This window comes from Microcaecilia unicolor, chromosome 6 (assembly GCF_901765095.1).
Source record: "Microcaecilia unicolor chromosome 6, aMicUni1.1, whole genome shotgun sequence".
In the NCBI taxonomy this organism is placed as follows: Eukaryota; Metazoa; Chordata; class Amphibia; order Gymnophiona; family Siphonopidae; genus Microcaecilia; species Microcaecilia unicolor.
In genome coordinates this window covers 344,664,404-344,686,687 of record NC_044036.1, presented here as the reverse complement: position 1 = coordinate 344,686,687, position 22,284 = coordinate 344,664,404, and the positions used below count along the sequence as shown (strand labels likewise).

At 46.5% G+C, this 22,284-nt stretch overlaps 1 protein-coding gene across 1 annotated transcript in view; it reads right to left on the bottom strand.

The window, feature by feature from the left end:
• SLC25A10 (solute carrier family 25 member 10) overlaps nucleotides 1–22,284 on the bottom strand; it is a 41,559-nt gene that overhangs the window by 1,609 nt on the left and 17,666 nt on the right. Inside the window, exons 4-10 of the mRNA XM_030205155.1 lie at nucleotides 6,873–6,921; nucleotides 6,178–6,219; nucleotides 5,178–5,221; nucleotides 4,347–4,417; nucleotides 2,497–2,589; nucleotides 2,257–2,334; nucleotides 425–481 (exon numbers count right to left, since the gene is read on the bottom strand). Of these exons, the coding sequence (XP_030061015.1) occupies nucleotides 425–481; nucleotides 2,257–2,334; nucleotides 2,497–2,589; nucleotides 4,347–4,417; nucleotides 5,178–5,221; nucleotides 6,178–6,219; nucleotides 6,873–6,921 (434 nt within the window). The remainder of the gene's footprint in view (nucleotides 1–424; nucleotides 482–2,256; nucleotides 2,335–2,496; nucleotides 2,590–4,346; nucleotides 4,418–5,177; nucleotides 5,222–6,177; nucleotides 6,220–6,872; nucleotides 6,922–22,284) is intronic.

The window sequence follows — 22,284 nt, the reverse complement described above, 5'->3', positions numbered from 1 at the left end:
GAAACATCAAAGAACCCTCCACACCTAAGTATTTATCTGTCATTTTTCTCAAATTCCCTCTTGGCCCTGGAGGGATCACACAGAAAACATCAAATAACATTCCATCAATATAACAAAACATAAAACCCATCGCAAAGCAGCAATCAGATGAACACACAAACGGCAGAACTAGGCAGTGTCTGAATCAAAGTCATCAGAAGTTCATCCCACCAACCTCTTCCTCAGGCTTCTTAGACTTACCACACTTCCATCATAGATTAAACTCCAAGGAAGAGTCAGGTCTGTCCCTTTTTTCAAAAGATAAAACCTCAACTACAACCCAATATCCCCTGGCAACTTGCTTCATATAGAAGGTGCCGGAACTGAAAGAGAAATGTCGGCTCAACAAGCACCTGAAGAAAAACATTGGTTAACGATCTCTTACCTTATAAAATGCCAAAGGACCCAGTTTAGCAGTTTCCACTGCGCAGTGAATAACTCCCTGATTAAAAAAAAAAACCACACACACACACAGTTATCACGTGGTCTTGCCCTGATGCACAAATGGTGTTTCACAGACATAAGCACAAGCAGAGGGGGTCTGTGGGAAGAACTGCGGAGTGAGGCATATATTTGGTAACTTACTGATATATGAGGCAGTTACCTTCTATATATAAGTAATGCCACACTGGGAAAAGACCAAAGGCCCACCAAGCCCAGCATCCTGTCCCCGACAGCGGCCAATCCAGGTCAAAGGCATCTGGCAGCTTCCCAAATGTATCTTACTAGAAACCCTAGATGTATACAACACTTCAAGCTTACTCGGTCCTAGATATACAATGTTTTCTTATACACTTATCTTCACCATACTTTCCAACGTTTACACTTTATTCAACTTTTTTTCAATTTTTTTGCCTCAGTTGTGCTCATTTGCCAATAATTGTTTTTTCTGGCAATTCATTTAGCACCAAATTCTTTATTGGCTTTTATGCAATCATTTTGGTTATATATTAACTAGCCGTTAAGCCCGTTAAAACGGGCGAGTATTGGTATGTTCTATTTTGATGTCTAACTCCCTCCCTCCCTCCCAGCTCCAAGGCCCCATTTCCTCCCCCTCCCCTCCCAGCTGCAAGGCCCCCGCCCTCCCTCCTTCCCTGCCAGCTCCAAAGCCTTCTGTCCCTCCCTCCCAGCTCCAAGGCCCCTCTCCGTCCCTCCCTCCCTACCTCCCAGCTACAAGGCCCCCGTCTCTCCCCCTCCACTCCTAGCTCCAAGGCCCCCTGCCCTCCCTCCCAGTTCCAAGGCCCCATTCCCTCCCAGCTCCAAGGGCCCCCCTCCGTCCCTCCCTCCCAGCTCCAAGGCCCCCCTCCTTCTGACCTCCCATGTCCAGCATCCTCCCTCCTTCCCTGCCAGCTCCAAGGCCCTCTGTCCCTCCCCTCCCAGCTCCAAGGCCCCCTCCCCCTGTCCCTCCCAGCTCCAAGGCCCCCCCTCCATCCCTCCCTCCCAGCTAGCTCCAAGGCCCCCCTCCCTCCCAGCTCCAAGGCTCCCCTCCATCCATCCCTCCCAGCTGCAAGGCTCCCCCTCCTTCTGAGACCTCCCATGTCCAGCATTTCTCCTGCCCTCCCCTCCCTCCCCCCACTGAGGTTGCCGCTACCGCTCCCCCCCCCCCCCCCGGGGTCGCTGCCACCCCCCCTCCACCCGGGCCCTCTCCATTAAACGTACAGCGCCTCACCTCCGAACCCGCAGCAAGCAGATTGCCTCCCGTCGGCCTTCCTTCCCTGCCTATGCCCCACCCTCGTGTGACATAACGTCGGTGAGGGCGGGACACAGGCAGGGAAGGAAGGCCGATGGGAGCTGATCTGCCTGCTGCGGTTTTGGCGCTGTAAGTTCAATGGAGAAGAGAGGGCCCAGCGGCGACCTCGGCGGTTCCCTCCCTCCCCTTCCGTGTGGTGCACTCCTCAGCGCAGTTTCCCTCTCTGTTCCATCATCACGTCTTGACGCGGGAGCGGGACAAAGAGGGAAGTCTCTACTGCACATTTGCAGGTGAGTCGGTCACTTGCCATTTATATGTTTGATGCTTTAAACACTTATCTTTATAGATAGTCAGACTGGGGGCTCAAAACTATTCGACATGCATGTTTCGCCTGCTAGGCTGTGCCAAGGACGTCCCCCTTTGCCGTATTCAGCGCCAGCTTTGCTATATTATTTTCGGGATTACCCCTGCAAAGATATATTTGGTAAGACACAAGTTCGGAGGCAGGGTACAGAACCGACACTCACTTTGTATTCGCCTTTGGCGTTCATAAGACGGGTTTTGAGTACATCCAACGGCTGGCACAGGAATGTAGCACATCCACCCTTAACAGAAGAGGATGCATCGTGTTAGTAAGGAAGGGCCATGTCCTAATTCCACATCTCCACCACCGAGGAAAGCCCCTGCCCCTCCCCCCGTCCTCCCAAAGGGGTTCATTACGTTAGTCTCTGCCATTTGATGCCTACCCTCCATGATCACGGACTTACAGCAATGAAACTGGCCAGGAAGTGAGTGAAGATGTTGTCGGACAGAAGGCCGGTGGTGAGAACCAGCTGCTTGGCCTGATCATAACAGGAGAGCTGCAAAGAGAGAGACAGACAGGATCAGTCGTCACTTAGGGCACATGGCAAGTGACACACCCACCCATTTGTCACAGAACACAGCAAATGACAACACAAAGACCAACTAAGCCATCCAGTCTACCCAGTTTCCTGTTCGCACTGGTTAGAATCTTTCTCCAATGACAAACAGGTACCACCTCAGTTCTTTTCGCTCCACAGAACCCAAACAGATGCGACACCCCAAGTATCCAGTGGGATGTTGCTTCTCTCCATGCACCCTGTGGGTCTTTAGCATAGACTACGTTTAAGGAGGGAGCCGGATGGGAAGAGCCCGATGCCGATTCACCATCTACCAAAACCACTGCACTGGCACACAAGAATTCACGCTAGCACCTGAGGAACAGCATGGAAGCTGCTGCCTCAATTTCCCTCAAAGGGCATCAGATATGCTGATGACCATCTTTGCTGCGTCACCGACACTTCAGTCTGGATTGAAGTCTAGGCCCCAAGAGTCAAAGAGACCCTCACTGAGGCCTTGAATGCTATCCAGGCTCACACAAAACACATCTCCACCAGAACATTTTTCCAACTCCAAATACGACTGGTCCTGAGAGGGTATTAATACGGACTTGTGAACTGTTCTTATCTGGTCTTCCCACCACAGCCAGAGAGTTTCCACTAGAAGAACTGTCCTGCACAGATTTGGTTACAGAAATGGCAGAGGCCAATTCCATTTTCATCACTACACTCTGTCTCTCATTCAACTAAGTTCCCAGTCCACCACCTCGGATGCCAACTCCAGGCTGGCTCAGTATTTTCATGAGCTTCTCATTCAGGACTGTATTAAAAGCTTACATAAGTACTGTCACACTGGGACAGACCGAAGGTTCGTCAAGCCCAGCATCCTGTTTCCAACAGTGGCCAATCCAGGTCACAAATACCCAGCAAGATCCCAAAAAAGTACAAAACATTTTATACTGCTTATCCCAGAAACAGTGGATTTTCCCCAAGTTCAATTTAATAATGGTCTATGGACTTTTCCTTTAGGAAGGCATCCAAACCTTTTTAAAACTCTGCTAAGCTAAACGCCTTTACCACATTCTCTGGCAACGAATTCCAGAGTTTAATTACAATTAAAACACATCCACCACATGCTCAATCTAGTTCTCTGGTCATGTAACAAAGAAATTAATCTGATTTGTTTGACTCAATCTCCTGTTGGTAGATCCTGCGACACCCCACCCCCACCCTGAATGCTAGATAATTTACTATTCTTTCCTTCAGTAGCCTCCCTTTATAATCTCAGTGATAGGAAAATTCTCAAAGGCCTGTAACTCAATTTTTTTTTTTTAATGAAGAGGGACATGTGTCCTCCCCTCCTCCCCCCCCCCCCCCCCTCCGAATGAACCCATGCCTGTTATGTCTGGCCTGGAGTGAATGTTACTTTCCTATTTTAAAATGGCGTTCCTTTCTAATTTGTTTTTACTTTTTTTTTTTAAACCGCTTTGGCCTACTGCTTAGTAAAAGCGGTTTACAAATTTCCTGAATAAACATATATAAGACCATTCCTACTTCCAAAGATATGTTTAAATGGATCCTTCGGCAAGAACCTCTCTGCGCTCCTTTAATATTCCAGGATGGAAACCATCTGGCCCCAGAGCTTTGTTCACTTAAAGTTTTGCTAGTTCAGTATAAAAAGGTCTCTTCTGTAAACGGTAAAGTATCCACCGCAGTCAGTGGATCAGCAATCCCACAGACAAGAGATGCTCACCCACCTGGCCCACTGTAACCAGTGCACCTCGAGATGACGCCATTGTAGCTCCTGAGAACAACTTCTTCAGGCCCTCTGAGGGAAGAAAGAGCATAGAACAGAACAGAAGATAAAGACCAACTGCCCAACTTTCCCATCTGCACAGTTCTAACACTATATCCCATCCGTTAGCTGTAGAAGCCGGATCACCTGCTGGACATCGCTCATCTGCCTTCTCTGTTGCTTCATCGTTCTGAGTAGATGAACAAACTCCTTCAGATTCCCACGTGCATTTAAGTTACTATTAGACTATCTTAAGCATCCACCACCCTGCCAGCAAAGAAGCTCCCCTTGTTTTTGTAGAGCATTCTCCCTTTAACTTAAAACCCTGATCCCTTATTTTCCAATTTTTTTTTTTTGGGGGGGGGGGGGGGAATTGGAGAATGCCACACCTTCTTATTATATGCTGCTGAAGCCTGAGAAAAATATCAATTGGTTTAATGGCTATTGCTTATAAATAAATATGAAGTTTTTTTCTCTTTTCTTCAGAGAGCACAATGTCAGTGCTTTAAGGGTCTTATGTCCTGACAAAGGCAGAATCAATCTCTAGCAGTGAGCTCAGAACACAAGGTGGAGTTTCATTAATGACCCAGACAAGACCAACATCACCCCTTCCTCCTCCTAGTCAAAAAAAAAACTTTCCTTACATTTATTTCTCATAAAGGCAGAAAATCATAATACCCACAAAGGGTCTCCTTACTACTACTACTAGGGTTACGCAGCACTGTACAATTTAACATAGAAGGACAGTCCCTGCTCAAAGGAGCTTACAATCTAAAGGACAAATGTACCTTACCTTCCCGCAGAACCCGGTACAGTCCGTCCAGCGCATGGGCGTAGCTACAGGGGAGAAAAACAGTGGCGATTTGCTCACAGTGCGCCATCATCCTACCTAATAGACCAACTAATCTGAAGAAGTCAGCTAATGCGGTCGCTTCTGCCTTCTTTTTTTATTACAAGCTTTATTAACTTGTCAAAGAGAGTCCATAGTCAATAACAATAGAACAATGCACAACCATGTTCAAATCCCACCCCCCCCCCCCCCCCCCAAAACCCTCTTCTTCAAGAGCCAAATTACAGGAAACAGAAAGAATAACAGCCTTAACCAAGAGCTGCTTCTGCCTTCTTGAGAAACAATTCCAGGATCAGGGCCATGAGAGGATCCTTTTTCCCGTGGGATAGGATCTGTGTGATTATGGATGTGTGATGGGGAAGATTTTGTGAACGTGCACTTCAAATGCATATCTAGCAAGCTGACATGTGTTTCTATGCACTGCAGAAATGACAACCAGTTTGGAGTGAGAGAATGTATGAGGATACACACACACACAAAGACATACATGACAACCTGTCTCTGAGGATTGGACCGAGTGATTCTGGGTCTCTGCATCACTGCCCCCCTTCATCGGGGCAGGTGATGGGCTTCCTAAGTTTTGAACAGCCCAAACAAGAAGCCAGTCCCTGTGTACTGTGGTGCGAGGTCAGCAAGCTGAATTCTCCTCTCAACAGAGTCAAGTGGACACGGCAACCCCATACACCCAACTATCACTTATTGCCACCCTTGGGGGAAACTTTACAGTGCTTGTCCCTCGTCACTCTGGATTGGGTGTGGCCACGGGTGAGCTGCTTCCAGTGTCTCCAAAATTCCACTGAAGCAGACATTGTCTCTTAAGAGCAGAAAAACATTTCCAAGAACCTCCCCAGTCAGACCACAGGAACAGTAAATGATAACACATACATTGGCCCCTCCAACCTGCCTCACCCAGAGCTACCCACTCCAGTCCAGATAAACTTACTTTCTTCTCAGGTGAGCTGGAAGTTTCATGTCATTCTGCATCCTAGAACAAGGGAGAACACGATCAACACATGTCCACACCTAGGGAGGAAGGGACGAAAGAAAAAGAAGCAAGGATGCTTCTATAGCCCCAGTGTAAAACCTGAACAGATGTGAGTAGGTTTCCACATACAGTGTGTGTCCCTGCCCCACGAAACTTACATCTAAGAGGATTCCTGAGGCAGTGGGAGTTAAAAACTCACCCACTCACCCAAGGTGTGTCAGAGGCAGAAGTGGGATTTGAACCCTGGCTTCCCTGGTTCTCAGTCTGTGCTCTGCTAGGCCACATCCTCTCTCCATGGTCAATTTTAATTCTGAACACACAAGTAACTAGAGGACTGTACCTTCAGACCTCTGTAGGGTACCCTGTTTAAACCCTGCTGTTAAGTAACCAGAGACTCAACTGTTCAAGGGTCACAACCTCAGGATGCAGCCCAGGGGATTCCCCTCTAAGCCACCATTTTCAGGTTGATGGCACAAAGATTATGTATTATGTATAGAGGGGGCTCAAGAATCTTTGATCAAAAGGATTTTTGTGTTCTCATCAGCATCTCAGTGTTGTACAGCTCAACACCACCACCTGCTGTTTCCACAGGGCACTGCAGGGACAGTGGCAGAGATATGGAAGGATGGGTAGACGAAGCGTTACTCACTGACCTAACATTCACCATGTCTGCAGGAGTCCCCACAAACCCACCAGTGAACCCTGAAACAGAAAGAAAAATACAGTAACAATAGCCAGATTGTCTGCATGTTACATATCACAGTAACAGTGGGATACCACAGTACAGGTGTGCACGTGTGTATATGCACATACATGACAGCAGGATATTATCTATCACTATACAGTAACACAAGGAATTGATCCATCCAGGTTCTACTTCTCTAAGTCGTTCTTTGCTTGGCCACTTACAAGGTCTTAGGCCACTGAGGCCAGATTTTGTTTCCTTTCCTCATCCTAAGTAATGAGCTCACTTACGTTCAATGATTTATAACATTCAGCAATAAGCTAAACAGCTCCAAAACAGCAGCCAAGACTCAGCCACCACAAACACCCTTGGCTTCTGGGTCATTATAATTGAACGGCAGCCAGATTGGTACTCTGTGGCCTGTGACATCACTAAGCTGTGCTTCCTCTCCCGTGGCCTGTTCTATCACTATTCTGCGCTTCCTCTTCCCGTGGCCTGCGCTATTACTATTCTGCGCTTCCTCTCCCATGGCCTGCGCTATTACTATTCTGCGCTTGCTGTCCTGTAGCCCGCGCTATTACTATTCTGCGCTTCTTCTCCCATAGCCTGCGCTATTACTATTCTGCGCTTCTTCTCCCATAGCCTGCGCTATTACTATTCTGCGCTTCCTCTCCCCATTACCTGCGCTATTACTATTCTGCGCTTGCTGTCTCGTGGCCTGCGCTATCACTATTCTGCGCTTGCTGTCCTGTAGCCTGCGCTATTACTATTCTGCGCTTCTTCTCCCATAGCCTGCGCTATTACTATTCTGCGCTTCCTCTCCCCATAGCCTGCGCTATTACTATTCTGCGCTTCCTCTCCCATGGCCTGCGCTATTACTATTCTGCGCTTGCTGTCCTGTAGCCCGCGCTATTACTATTCTGCGCTTCTTCTCCCATAGCCTGCGCTATTACTATTCTGCGCTTGCTGTCCCCGTGGCCTGCACTATTACTATTCTGCACTTCCTCTCCCCGTGGCCTGCGCTATTACTATTCTGCGCTTCCTCTCCACGTGGCCTGCGCTATTACTATTCTGCGCTTCCTGTCCCGTGGCCTGCGCTGTTACTCTTCTGCGCTTGCTGTCCCGTGGCCTGCGCTGTTACTATTCTGCGCTTCCTGTCCTGTGGCCTGCGCTGTTACTATTCTGCGCTTCCTGTCCCGTGGCCTGTGCTATTACTATTCTGCGCTTCCTCTCCTGTGGCCTGCGCTATTACTATTCTGCACTGTCTCTCCCGTGGCCTGCGCTATCACTATTCTGCGCTTTCTCTCCTGTGGCCTGCGCTATCACTATTCTGCGTTTCCTGTCCCGTGGCTTGTGCTATCACTATTCTACGCTTCCTCTCCCTGTGGCCTGGGCTATTACTATTCTGCGCTTTCTCTCCCGTGGCCCGCGCTATTACTATTCTGGCCTTCCTGTCCCGTGGCCTGCACTATCACTATTCTGCGCTTCCTCTCCCATGGCCTGCGCTATTACTATTCTGCGCTTGCTGTCCCGTAGCCTGCGCTATTACTATTCTGCACTTCCTCTCCCCGTGGCCTGCGCTATTACTATTCTGCGCTTGCTGTCCCGTGGCCTGCGCTGTTACTATTCTGCGCTTGCTGTCCCGTGGCCTGCGCTGTTACTATTCTGTGCTTCCTGTCCCGTGGCCTGCGCTGTTACTATTCTGCGCTTCCTGTCCCGTGGCCTGTGCTATTACTATTCTGCGCTTCCTCTCCTGTGGCCTGCGCTATTACTATTCTGCACTGTCTCTCCCGTGGCCTGCGCTATCACTATTCTGCGCTTTCTCTCCTGTGGCCTGCGCTATCACTATTCTGCGTTTCCTGTCCCGTGGCTTGTGCTATCACTATTCTACGCTTCCTCTCCCTGTGGCCTGGGCTATTACTATTCTGCGCTTTCTCTCCCGTGGCCCGCGCTATTACTATTCTGGCCTTCCTGTCCCGTGGCCTGCACTATCACTATTCTGCGCTTCCTCTCCCATGGCCTGCGCTATTACTATTCTGCGCTTGCTGTCCCGTAGCCTGCGCTATTACTATTCTGCACTTCCTCTCCCCGTGGCCTGCGCTATTACTATTCTGCGCTTGCTGTCCCGTGGCCTGCGCTGTTACTATTCTGCGCTTGCTGTCCCGTGGCCTGCGCTGTTACTATTCTGCGCTTTCTCTCCTGTGGCCTGCGCTATCACTATTCTGCGTTTCCTGTCCCGTGGCTTGTGCTATCACTATTCTACGCTTCCTCTCCCTGTGGCCTGGGCTATTACTATTCTGCGCTTTCTCTCCCGTGGCCCGCGCTATTACTATTCTGGCCTTCCTGTCCCGTGGCCTGCACTATCACTATTCTGCGCTTCCTGTCCCGTGGCCTGCGCTATCACTATTCTGCGCTTATCAGTTCTCCTGTGGCCTCAGCTCCAGATGGAGTGAAGGATGTGTTACCTGCAATACTGTAACCTCCAGGCCCTGGACTATCACTGACCTACAATTGGTCAGGAGATAATGGTCATTTATCCCTGGTTGAATGCCATGGACCCAGCTAATCTCAAACTTTCCCATCACTTCTCTACCACTAGGCAAATGCTGTTTAGCTTCAAACATTTTAAGTTATACAGTGGTCTATCTATTAGTGCCAGCTTCGAAAATCCATGTAAAACTTTAAATGTTTAAGCTAAAAACGTAAGAGTTACACTGGCACTTTAAAACCAAATCAAGGGGTCACATGATGATGTGCTGAGAGTGCAGACACAAGTGGGAAGAGCTCCCAGCTCGGATCGCCAAAACTCACCCTTCTAAAGTATTTTGCTGGAACCAAAAGCTGGGCTTGAAAGGCACAATTCCTTCTGAAACATACGCAGAAGCAGAGAAGCCGATTGCCTGCATTTATGACTACAAACGGCTCACAGAGAGAAGGAGAAGCTAGCGAGGTGCGACTCCAAGACGGCAGCGGAAGGCGACAGAGGCCCCTCCTCGGTCAGCTCCGAATGGGTGTCTGAAATTGTTACGGACGTAAAACAAGCTATCGATGACTCCCTAGATAAAAAAAATGCAAGTAGTTTTGGATAAATTGGACAGTGCTGATGGGAGCCTGGAGGCCCTGAAAGGGGAGTTTTCGGCTTACTGTCAGCGGGTCTCTGATCTGGAAGATAAGGTGCAACAGCTTACGACCATGACGGCTACGTTACAAGATAAACTGAGATCTCTTGAGGATAAGACGGAGGAAATGGAGAATTTGCGATTGGTAGGCCTTCCTGAGTCTATACCAGAGGCAGATTTGAGGAAGTTTCTGGAGACATGGCTGATCTCCACCTTGTGGTTACAGCCGGTAGCGGGGCCCTTACGCATAGAACGGGCACATAGGCTGGGACCTAAAAGATCAGAAGAGGCACGTCCACGTGTTGTAATCTGCAAGATTTTGAATTATGCACATAAGATGGACATTTTGAGAGCGATCAGAGCGAAAGGTCCCTTAACATATGAAAATAAAACAATATTGTTTTCAGGACTTCTCAGCCAGGGTCTCGAACTTAAGAAAGGCGTTTGCGCGGATCTTCACCGGCGTCATATCCAATTCGTCCTGCTCTACCCAGCGCGCCTCAAGGTCTTCACGGGAAGGCAAAATTTTTTTGATTCTCCTGAATCGGCTAAATCATGTGGAAAGAGTGAATGTGGACTGTGGAGATTATATTGTTACCAGTATGTGGACTTTTCACTGGGGCGGTTTTGCCATGGACTGTTTATGAGTAGAGGGTATCGATCTTGAAGAGGGCATAATGCCTGGATGTATGGACCCTCACCGAGGCCATAGCTAATGTACTTGAAGTATTTAGCGCGCTTTCAGACCCTCATAGAGGGTACATTGTGCTATGTGTAATTCACTTGGTGAGGCTGAGTTGTTTCGCCAGGGTTCGCAATCTTAGCCAACCCCTATTGCTGTCATGTGGAGAGAGCCTGTGGATTGTGGGGTTCATCTGACTGATAAATGGTGCTGGGTCTCGACGGGATCACCTCTCACTGGACTGGGCCTATGATTGGAAGACTGGGAAGTGGAGTCATGCGGGGTCTCTGTATGTGGTCCTTATGGCTGAGCTATAATAGTCTATGTTTCTGTTTAGTTTTGGCCTTGCTGTCAGTTTGAAGGGGCTAAGAGGGATTTCTTTGGTCTCTAAGCTCTTGGTCTCGAAGGAGGGTCATGTATCTTTTCTCCTTTTTTTTTACTACTATCGTAAGGGAACAAGAGTGGCGTGTGAGGTTTTTTCTTGCTGTGTTGTTGTGTGTTGGGGTGTGAATGTTAGAGGGGAGAGGGTTGTGAGCATGTGGGAGGGGTTGGTATACATGTTGAGGGTGTAGAGGGTTGGGGGTGGGATGGTGGGAAGGGGACATGGAACTGATCTTCTATATGTGTTGGTTGATATACAAATGTTTGCGGTTTGTAAGTTCTTAAGGGTTGCATATTTTGTTTTTGTTATATTTGTACCCCGTGCTTTCCCACTCATGGCAGGCTCAATGCGGCTTACATGGGGCAATGGAGGGTTAAGTGACTTGCCCAGAGTCACAAGGAGCTGCCTGTGCCTGAAGTGGGAATTGAACTCAGTTCCCCAGGACCAAAGTCCACCACCCTAACCACTAGGCCACTCCTCCACTCATATTGACTCATCAGGTGGGATTATGTTCTCACTTATGCGATTCCAAGGTTTTTTTTGTTTTCTCTTCGCTTCTTGGATAATTGGTGTTTCTTTCCCTGAATGTTGTCATGATAAAGCAAATAATTTTAATTATGGTTCATCTTGAGCTATGATCAAGGAGGATGGAGGAGGTGATCTGGGGGAGGGCGGACAGTCCCACACTGACCTTCTCCATCGGGTGTGTTGGACAGGCTAGGGTGGGGGGGGGGGGGGATTTTGGTTTTGTATGATGGGGTTCTTTTTTGGAGAGGGGAGGTTGGGATACGGTGGCCCTGAATGGCTTCAACCTGGAGGTAGAGTGGGTGTGAAGGACTGTCTTTTTAAATTTGGGTGGGTAGTGCCAAAAAGGTCAGGTATTTAAAAACGGTAGAAATAGTTAGAGAGAGGAAGTTTCAGTGGCGGAAGTTTGATGTTCTGCCAGGACAGTGGTCCCGCTGGTAAGCGGCCGTTAACATTATTATTATCATGTATCTGAATATAGGGTAAATGATGGTGTAGTTCAGCTTGTTAAGTTTGAATGCAGTTGATAATTAGGATACATGTTGTTGAATTGTTATAGATTAAGAAGTGGTTCCTCCTGAGGGGAAGTACCACGAAATGCGGTCCCACATCGAGGAACCGATCGCAAATCAGTAATGTGATTCAATTTGGAGGAATACGTAGAGGCATCTCAGCCACGACCAAGCGTTAAAGTCAATGGAAGGATCATGACGGTTCATTGAGAATCCATAAATTGGACACAGTGATTATGTTGAGATCAAGATAGCCCTGGAAGTATTGAGGGTTGAAACCTGAAACATAAGTGGCACACACAGGGCAATACATGAGATAAGTGGTAATTTCATCACACATTTGGTCTAAAGAACTGTAGACCACGATATAGAGCTTAGCGGATTATACACCGCACTAAGAAGATTTCCTTGTGTATATGCAGAAAGAACTTAAGAATTGGGGACTCATTATATTGCATGTATTCTAACATTGTAATAACAAGTGACATTATGTACAAGATCAACAAATTTAATGTATGTGTCCACCCATAATTTAAGCTTCAACGCTGTGAATGTGGAGTGAGGGTTATCAAGAAACTTCAAACAGCCCAGAATACCGCAGCCAGACTCATAGTTGGAAAAACAAAATATGAAAGTGCAAAACCACTAAGAGAGAAACTTCACTGGCTCCCACTTAAAGAACGCATCGCGTTCAAGATCTGCACGATTGTTCATAAAATCATTCACGGAGATGCCCCGACTTACATGCTAAACCTCGTGGACCTACCTCCCAGAAATGCTAAAAGATCAGCCCGCTCATTTCTTAATCCTCACTTCCCCAGCTGTAAAGGACTAAAATACAAACTAACACACGCGACCAGCTTTTCCTACATTAGCACGCAGCTGTGGAATGCACTACCAACTAACGTGAAAACAATCAAAGAAATAACCAACTTCCACAAATCTCTGAAAACCTCTCTCTTCAACAAAGCCTACCACGAGAACCCATAGCTTAATTGTAACACTTCACCACTCCACCCTTACTCTGAAAGTCATACTTCTATAAATGTTTGCGTAGATCTTTCCTGTCATCCTTGACCTTTTTGTTACACCAATTGTATCTTTTACCTTGGAATGGCGATGCCATAACAGGACTGGGATACAAGTGCAATAAATAAAATAAAACATATATATATATATATATATATATATATATATATATATTCTGGAGTCATTTATGGTAACTAATTAAATTTTAACTGCCAGACCCTCAACCATTCTTCTAATGCTTGGAAATCCCTTCTCATTGTTTCTACTCCGTCCAGGGTATCCACTCTATTGGTTATCTTCGTGTCGTCCGCAAAAAGGCAAACCTTTCCTTCTAACCCTTCAGCAATATCTCTTACAAATATATTAAAGAGAATTGGCCCCAGCACCGACCCCTGAGGAACTCCACTGCTCACCTTCCTTTCCTCCGAGCAGATTCCATTTACCACCACCCTCTGCCACCTGTTGGTCAACCAGTTTCCTATCCAGTTCACTACTTTTGGTCATAAGTTCAGCCCTTTCAGCTTATTCACGAGTCTTCTGTGGGGGACCGTATCAAAGGCTTTGCTGAAATCCAAGTAGATTACATCTAGTGCACGTCCTTCATCCAGTTCTTTGCTCACCTAGTCAAGGAAGTCAATAAGATTCGTTTGGCAGGATTTTCCTTTGGTAAAGCCATGTTGTCTCGGGTCCTGTAACCCGTCGGCTTCTAGAAAGTTAACTATCCTTTCTTTCAGCAGCGACTCCATTATTTTTCCTACCACCGATGTGAGACTTACCGGTCTGTAGTTTCCCACTTCTTCTCTGTCTCCACTTTTGTGAAGAGGGACCACATCTGCTCGTCTGCAATCTCGCGGAACCTCTCCCATCTCTAAAAATCTATTAAATAATGTATAGAGCTGTCTGGTTTTGTACATCAATCAGTTTTGTACATATAACATTCCCTTATCTATGATCTAGTAGAGAAATTAGCTAGCTTGTGTCTTCTTGGTCTTCTCACAGACCATAGACAGGCTTGCTTAGCCCTAGTAATGGGCCATAAACTTTAACAAGTGTCTGTTTGTTTCAAACAGGCTCTTAAGATAACACAGACACATGTTCAGTGAAGGACAAGTATGAGTGATAAGTATTCGAGGGAAGGAGGTTACAAAGGGCAAATGATATTTGAGAAAAATACCAAAGAAACAGAATTCACATAATTATGTGAAGGTGACCTTAGAGGTCAGAGTTGAAGAATACCAGATAAGTAAGAGAGAAAATATGAAGCATTAAGTGATTGGACAAAATTGGGCTTCAGTAATCTGACAAGCACATCTTGTGGAAGTCAGGTTTTGTTAAGCTCAAAGGAAATATACAGAAAGAGAGAGAGAGCGCGAGAGTAATTGATTTTATTTTCCTTATACTGAAATTTGAACTGATATAAATAAGAATTCAATTTTCTGTAATACTGGGATAAAAGAAATTTTATTGTAACCATTTATTTACTCTAATAAATTTTAGCATTATTATAAAAGAGAGAAACTGAACTCTAAAGTGGTTTTCCTTTGCCAGAAGGGCTTGCTTTTTTTCAGTCTCTTCTGTTGAGCCCCCCCCCCCCCCCCCCCCCTTAGAGACAAGAAGGGAGTGCCCTACATACAATAAATCTGCTTGGAGGGTGCTGAATCTCATGGAGCTGAAGTTTACTTATTATTCATGCACATATTAAGTTTATGCTCATCTTAGTCAATTCAGAACACAAAGTTTCTGCAACCAGAAGATAATTAAGTCTCACACAGAAACACAACAGTATCAAACCACTCAGAAGTAGAAACTGGGGGATGGGAATAAGGGTTTTATATGCAGGATGAACCCAATTTTCTTTGAAAATATGGAGTTACATGTGCCCCACAGAAAAGTCTGGTGGGTTAAGAAAGAAATAGGAAGGGGGGAGTCCAGTGATCTATTGAACTCAGGGCGAAAACAACAGCACGAAGAAGGAATGAGCCAAACAAATGGTGCATCTCGGAAGGGTAGAGATGAGCGTCTGAAGCGACAGGCATTAAACAATATCAGATTCTAGAACTACTGGGAGATAAGTGGGGGAAAAGGGAGCGGGGAAGCTGACGGCTAACTTGGTAAGGCCCAAATTAGCAAAATCTCTCTTCACAAGAGTGAAGGATGATACTGGGAGAGGGTTTATCACAACTGAAGAGATAGCAGGGGGGTCACGTGATGTGGAGGAGCTGAACGGACGTCCCGAAGGCTGGCTCCGCTCCCATCGGTTAAAAACCTGCTAATTTAATGTTGTAAACTCACCGGAGTGATCTTCCCTCTACCATTGGCGATTTCAGCAATAAGCAGCGCTTCTTTTGAGGTGGAAACGGAATCTGGTGGAGTGCTTGCGAGGGGGTATGCCATCTAGGGCCCCGCGGGCGAGGAAACACAGTGCATTGAAGGAGAGACCTAAAATGGCGGTGGTGGCGGCAAATAGCACTCCTCAGCAGCTCGTGATGCCAGCAGAGACGATCCGGGACCTGACCCATCAGATTACTGCAGCGTTGGATGAGAAATTGACCAAACTACAGGCAGGGATGGATCATATCACGGAGGCATTGGAGGGACAGAATGTGAGGCTGCAATTGGCTGAAGAACGCATTTCTAGACAAGAAGACAGAGCGGAGACAACGGAGGCGCGGATAGCTGCGTTGGAGGGCCAGTGCAAGCAGCTGGCTCAGCAGGTCGATGACCACGAGAACCGCAGCAGGCGCAATAACATTCGCATTATCGGATTACCTGAAACAGTAAAGGACACAGAGCTATGGGAGTTTGTAGAAAAGGGGATCCCAGAGCAGCTGAATATACAACTCCAAGAGAAAACACTACGTGCTGAAAGAATACACCGTGTGGGAGCGCTCCGCGAGGGAGACCAGCGACCGCGAGCCGTTCTGGCGCGAATCCTCAATTATGCGGATAAAGATAAGATCATGCAGGCGTTCCGGGGAAAGAAGAAAGTGGCGTGTGGAGGTCATCAGATTTTGTTGTTTCAGGACTACTCTGCGTCAGTATCCGACCAAAGGAAGAAAATGGGCCTCCATTGCAAGCGTTTGTATGACAAGGGACTGCGATTTGCCCTCCTTTACCCTGCCAAGGTGAGGCTCACTCATGACAACAAAACCTTATTCTTTACGGATCCAAAAGAACTTGGAGCCTTCGTGGATAAGTTGCCCTGAGGAGCAGGAGAGGCTACAATTGGAGCGGAAGACTGCTTTAAGTAGGGTGCAAGAAGTTTGCCAGGAGAAGCAGAGGTGTAGAGATGTGTGAGCAATTTAGGACAGTATTGCTTGGATACTCGGGGACCTTATATATAAAAGGGGGAGGAGGGGAAAAGGAAAGAGAAAGAAACATCTGTGGAATGAATTTGCCTTTTCTCCCTTCTTCTTATTCTTCGTTTTCTTGTTATATGTAGTCTAATGTTGCATCTAACCTGATATGGTTTTTTTTTTTTTTTTTTTTACTTTTTACTGTTAGATGATGTAATCTTACACTTGTTTAGAGAGTGGAGGAGCAGCTGTTGAGCAGTGCTCTTGTAAGTTTAGCGTTCATGGTAGAGGGAGGGTTGGGGGGAGGGAAATGAGAGGGGAGCAGCTTCTTTGAGAAGGGATTGTAACACTGGGTGTTCTGGGAAGAAGGGTAGGGATGGGGAGGGGGGAGGAAGCGCAAGGGAATATGAGTGGAGGGGGAGCATGGGATATGGATGGGGTGTGTGAATGGCATAAGAAAGGTGGCTGTGGGGGAGGGGAAGGGGAGAAGGGGAGGGGGGAGGGGGGTGAGGAGTTGGGCAGTAGAATAGGGGGGGGAGGGAAAGTTATTCCTGGAAGACGAGGGACCATGGCTAGATGTGCAGGGCGGAGGAGGCAGAGGGCAAAGCCCATTTTTGTGTGGGAGGTGGTGAGCTGGGACACCACCTCTGGATTTCGGAAAGATAGCAGGCTTACTAGGCCCATACAGCCACATGGGTAGTTTGAGATTCGGGTCTCTAAATGTGGATGGAATCCATTCCCCAGTTAAACGTTCTAAGATTCTGTCCTATTGTGTCAGGATGAAACTTGATGTGCTTTTCATGCAGGAGACTCATCTCTCGCAGCAGGAGCACAGAAAATTACAACGAGGATGGGTGGGAGAAATAGTATCCTCATCCTTCAACAATAGGCAAAGGGGTGTAGTTATTCTGTTCCATAAAAAGCACCACATTACTACACATAAGACAGTTCAGGATCCGGAAGGACGGTATGTTCTTTGGCTGGGAGAGGTAGCGGGTCACAGAGTAGCCCTTTGCTCTATATATGCACCCAATATATACTCTCACTCTTTCTTTTCGGGGGTACTGGCGCAATTGGTGTCGATAAGCGGATACAAATTGATAGTCGGGGGAGATCTTAATATTACTGCAGATCCCCTGATAGACTGCAAGCCAGCAAAACCACGTTCCTCAAGGTGGCAGGATAAAGGGGTAAACTTTCTAATGAAGGAGCTAGGATTATTGGACATATGGCGCGTGCTGCACCCAGAGGATTACGACTATACTTTTTTCTCACAGGTGCATGGGGTGTATGCAAGGTTAGACTATTTATTGGTGGATTCCTCCCTACTTTCGAAGGTGCGTGCAGCGGAGATAGTAGATGGGGCGGTGTCCGACCACTGTTTAGTATGGGTGGATATACAATGGAGGCAGGACAGCGAGACAAGGATGTGGCGAATGAACCCTACCTTGTATTTGGACTTGGAATTTCATACCTTCTTATTGCAAATGTGGGGTAATTACATGACGGAAAATGATCCGGAAACAGTAGACCCTGTTGTGTACTGGGAAGCGGGGAAGGCTGTACTAAGGGGACACATTTTGGCGTACACAGCAAAAAAGAACAGGGAGAGGAATGAGAGATTGGTGACCCTGTCCAATCAACTGCAGCAGCTAAGGGGGAGATGTGCCCGTCAGAGAGATGAGGAAGCGAAGAAAGAGTACTGGGCGACAAGAAGATGCATCAGTGATATTTTGAATGAAAGAGCGGCCCAAGACATCAGTATATATAAATACAATTTGTTTCGTTGGGGGAATAAAGCAGGGAAATTGATGTCGTCACTGGTGAAAAGTAGAGGGGCCAGGAAGATCATAACAAAGATAAAGTCGCCTAGCGGGGAGATAGTGTCAACGAATGTAGGTATACAGGAGGAGTTTGTGAGATTTTACAAAGCACTGTACAATAAAGGAGAGGTGGACGGGGTGCAGAGAGAGGTATTTTTCAAGGATATTTCTCTACCACAGCTATCTAATGAGCAGAGAGATAAACTGAATGAGCCAGTAGTGGATGAGGAGGTTAGACAGGCAATCAAGAGATTAAAGTTAGCCAAAGCACCGGGCCCGGATGGGCTAGGGCCTGAATTTTACAAAATTTTGGGAGCCAAGATTTGCCCCCCTTTTCAGGAACTCTGCCATCATTTATGTACAACCGGAAGGGCGGGAGGAGGTCTCACACACGCCCATATAGTAGTACTTCCTAAACCCGGAAGGGATGAGGAGAAGTTGGGCTCTTATAGGCCAATTTCGCTTTTGAATCAAGATATTAAGCTTTTTGCAAATATAATGGCGAGTAGACTGGGGAGGGTCTTGCCTGAGTTAGTACATACGGATCAGGCAGGGTTTGTGCCAGGGAGGTACGCCTCTTCCAATATTATGAGAGCGTTGACAGTTTTGCAAAGAAAGGGAAAGGCTCCGGGGGATGCAATAATCACAAGTTTGGACGCTGAGAAGGCTTTTGACAAGATCTTATGGGATTATCTGTTCTGGGTCCTGCCCCAATTCGGCATAATGGGAGAATTTTTGGGCGGAATTAGAGCTTTATATAGTAACCCTACAGCCCAGATATTAATAAATGGGGCAATGTCTCAAGCTTTCTCATTGGAAAGGGGCACCCGGCAGGGATGCCCACTATCACCTATGCTATTTGTACTGTCATTAGAGCCCTTTGCTATTAAAATTCGCCAGACTAAAAATGTAGAAGGGATTAGATTGGGGTCCCAGGAAATTAAAATTAATTTATTTGCTGATGACATGCTTATCTACCTAGACAACGCCTCGGCAAGTGTCCCCCACTTAGTAGCTTTGCTCGTACAATTTGGATCGTTTTCAGGCTTGCGGATAAACTTCGACAAGTCTGAGGCTTTGCCGGTGTCTGTCCCGTGTGCATGCAGGCAGTTGCCTACTTTCCCTTTGGCGTGGTCAACGGGCACGTTGAAATACCTGGGAGTATATCTACATAAAGATATGCGAGTGATCTACAGGAGGAATGTCCAGGATAAGCTGGATAGCCTTAAGGCGTTGTGTCAGCGATGGAAGGACTTACCGCTTTCTCTGCTAGGCAGAGTAGCCCTCGTTAAAATGGTCATGTTACCAAAAATACTGTATTCTCTGCAAATGTTGCCACTTTGGATCACAAAAAAGGATGAGATGTATTACAAAGGTTTTATAGGCACTTTTATTTGGGCCGGGCGCAGGGCTAGAATCAGTTTTGCCAAGCTAACATTGCCCAGAACTAAAGGTGGATTAAACTTTCCAGACCTTCGCTTGTACAACGTGGCAGCTATACTTAGGTGGATTCATGAATTGCATGAGGGATCGGCTAGGTATGCACCGCAATCCATCTGGCAGGACGAATCTTTATCATATTCTGCATTTAACATGATACAACTGAGGATGGGTAGGAAGGGAGAATTGCAGTTTCTGCTTCAACCGCTGCAGAGGGCTTGGGAGTGGTGGAGAGGATATTTGGGTAAGGCGACGGGTGCATCTCCATTCCTGGCTGCAGTGGATAACCCTGCTTTTCCAGCGGGACAGGGGGTGTCGCGGTTCCAGGTATGGGCAAGAAATGGTTGTCGGTATGTGGGGGAATTTATTACATCTGAGGAGGGTTTACTCCCATCGTTTGAACAGGCACAGGCTAAGTGGAACTTAGGAAGGGTGGACTTCTTTCCTTTCCTACAGTGGAGGCACTACTGTGCCACCTTGACTACTTCAGCATCGCAAGGGCCTACCTTTACCCGATTAGATAAGATGTTTTGTCAAGTTCCGAAGTCAGCGAATAGGTTGGCGGTGTGGTATGCACTGGGAAAGGAACACAAAGATGCTACTTTTTTTGCTGGCTTGGCGAGTTGGTGGGGGGAGCAGTTGGGAGAAGAGATCACAGTGGATATGCTTTCCAATTATTTTACATGGGCATTTAAATCAACTCCTAGTGCGAATTTGCAAGAAATGCAATTTAAGTTGTTACATGGGGCGTTCATAACACGGGAGAAGGGTAAGCATATGGGCTTATGGGAGGATAGTACATGTCTGAAGTGCAAACATAGAGAAGGAACATTGATACACACTTTTTTGGAGTGCACAAAGTTAGCCCAGTTCTGGAGCACAGTGGTGGAATCGCTGGAGTGCACATTGGGAGTCCCCATAGAGTGGTCTTACAAGATACTGCTGCTGGGAGATGAGTCTGAATTAAGTGATCAAGGCCTGCAATATTCTCAGGTTCGGTTTGTGGGTGTCGCTCTTATGGTGGCACGGAAAACAATATTGGCCCAATGGACACTAGTAGAGCCCCCAGTTGTCAATCTCTGGTTAGCCAGAATGAAGCAGATGGCTTGCTGGGAACAGGAGCGCTCTAAGTCTTTGGGTCCGCGTGGACGGGGATTTGGGCATTTATGGCAACGCTTTGAGATGTTGTACTTTGGGTCTCAGGTTTCTCCAGGAGCAGGGGGGGAGGGCAGGGGGCAAGGGGGGGCGGGGAGGGAGGGGAAACATTAAAACAAAAAATGAGGTGGAAGGTTAGGTGTGATAATAGCTGTTGTGATCTTTGTCATGTATACATAGGATGTGCATTTGTCTGTGGCTTAAAGTTATTTATCATACTGGATAAAGGAGATGTCCTTGTTCTAGAGTTAATGGACAGAAGTTGCTGTTCTGTTATGTTTGCTGCAAAGTATGAAAATTTCAATGTTCTGTTATATGCCTTTCACACTTACAATAAAAATATTTACAAAAAAAAAAAAAAACAAAACTGAAGAGATAGCAGAACAATTCCTAGGTTAAAACAGAGCCTGCAGTCACCTTGCCCTAATAACGAGGGAAACGAGGGTTTAAAATGTGAAGAACAACTTCACGCACTGTGTGAACCTCTGTGAGATGAGGACAGAGTGAGTCATCCAGGTCACGTTTCTTTATACTCCACCTATCGAAATACAATCTAAGCGGTTTACTGTATATAATAAAAACGTACATTTTAGGAGCAGGGATGAAAAGAATTTACAATACGAACAGCATAACAGGAACGTGAGTGAGAACAGATGTTTGATATGTGATCCAGAACTTCTGCCTCGTTCCGCTACCTTGTTCTGACAGTGATAGGGATAATTAGTCAAGATTTTGTTTTCAAAATAAATGACAATTCTAAAAACTGGCACCTAAGGATTAATGCCAGCGGATTTCTACAACCGTCTAAAAACGCTACCATGGCTTAGACCACCAAGTTCAGGGCATATAGGCACCATTGCCTTGCTGTAACTTTAAACACACCACATGCCGATTTCTACTTGATGGTACTGTCTATTCATTAGAAACAGCTGAAAAATATTAGCAGTGATTCTGGATAATTGTTTTTACTTTTGATATTCAAATACAGGCAGTCACAACAAAAGTGTTTTGATTCTGAGGTGTTTTGGCTTATTGTACAAACAGCTCGTCTTAATTACTGTAAATGTTATATATGTGGGATGCCAAGAACAGTTAAGGCGGAGACTTCAGACAGTACAGAATACGGCTGAACCTCCGATCTGTGTCGTTTCAAATTTTGAGAGGGGAACACCTTTATATTTGAGACTTCATTGTTTCCATCTGAGGCACATGACATCTTTAAACTAATATTTTCCATCCTTCATGGCCAAGCTCCAGATTATGTTCGATCCCGTCCACTTGTCACTAAGAAACTGATACTTAGTCCTTGATTATCCTACTGTCCAGTCTGTTTCCTTATCAATCAGCAAAGTGGTGGGATTCTTTACCAGATCATACAAGACTAATGACTAACCATACAAGATTTCGGAAACTATTA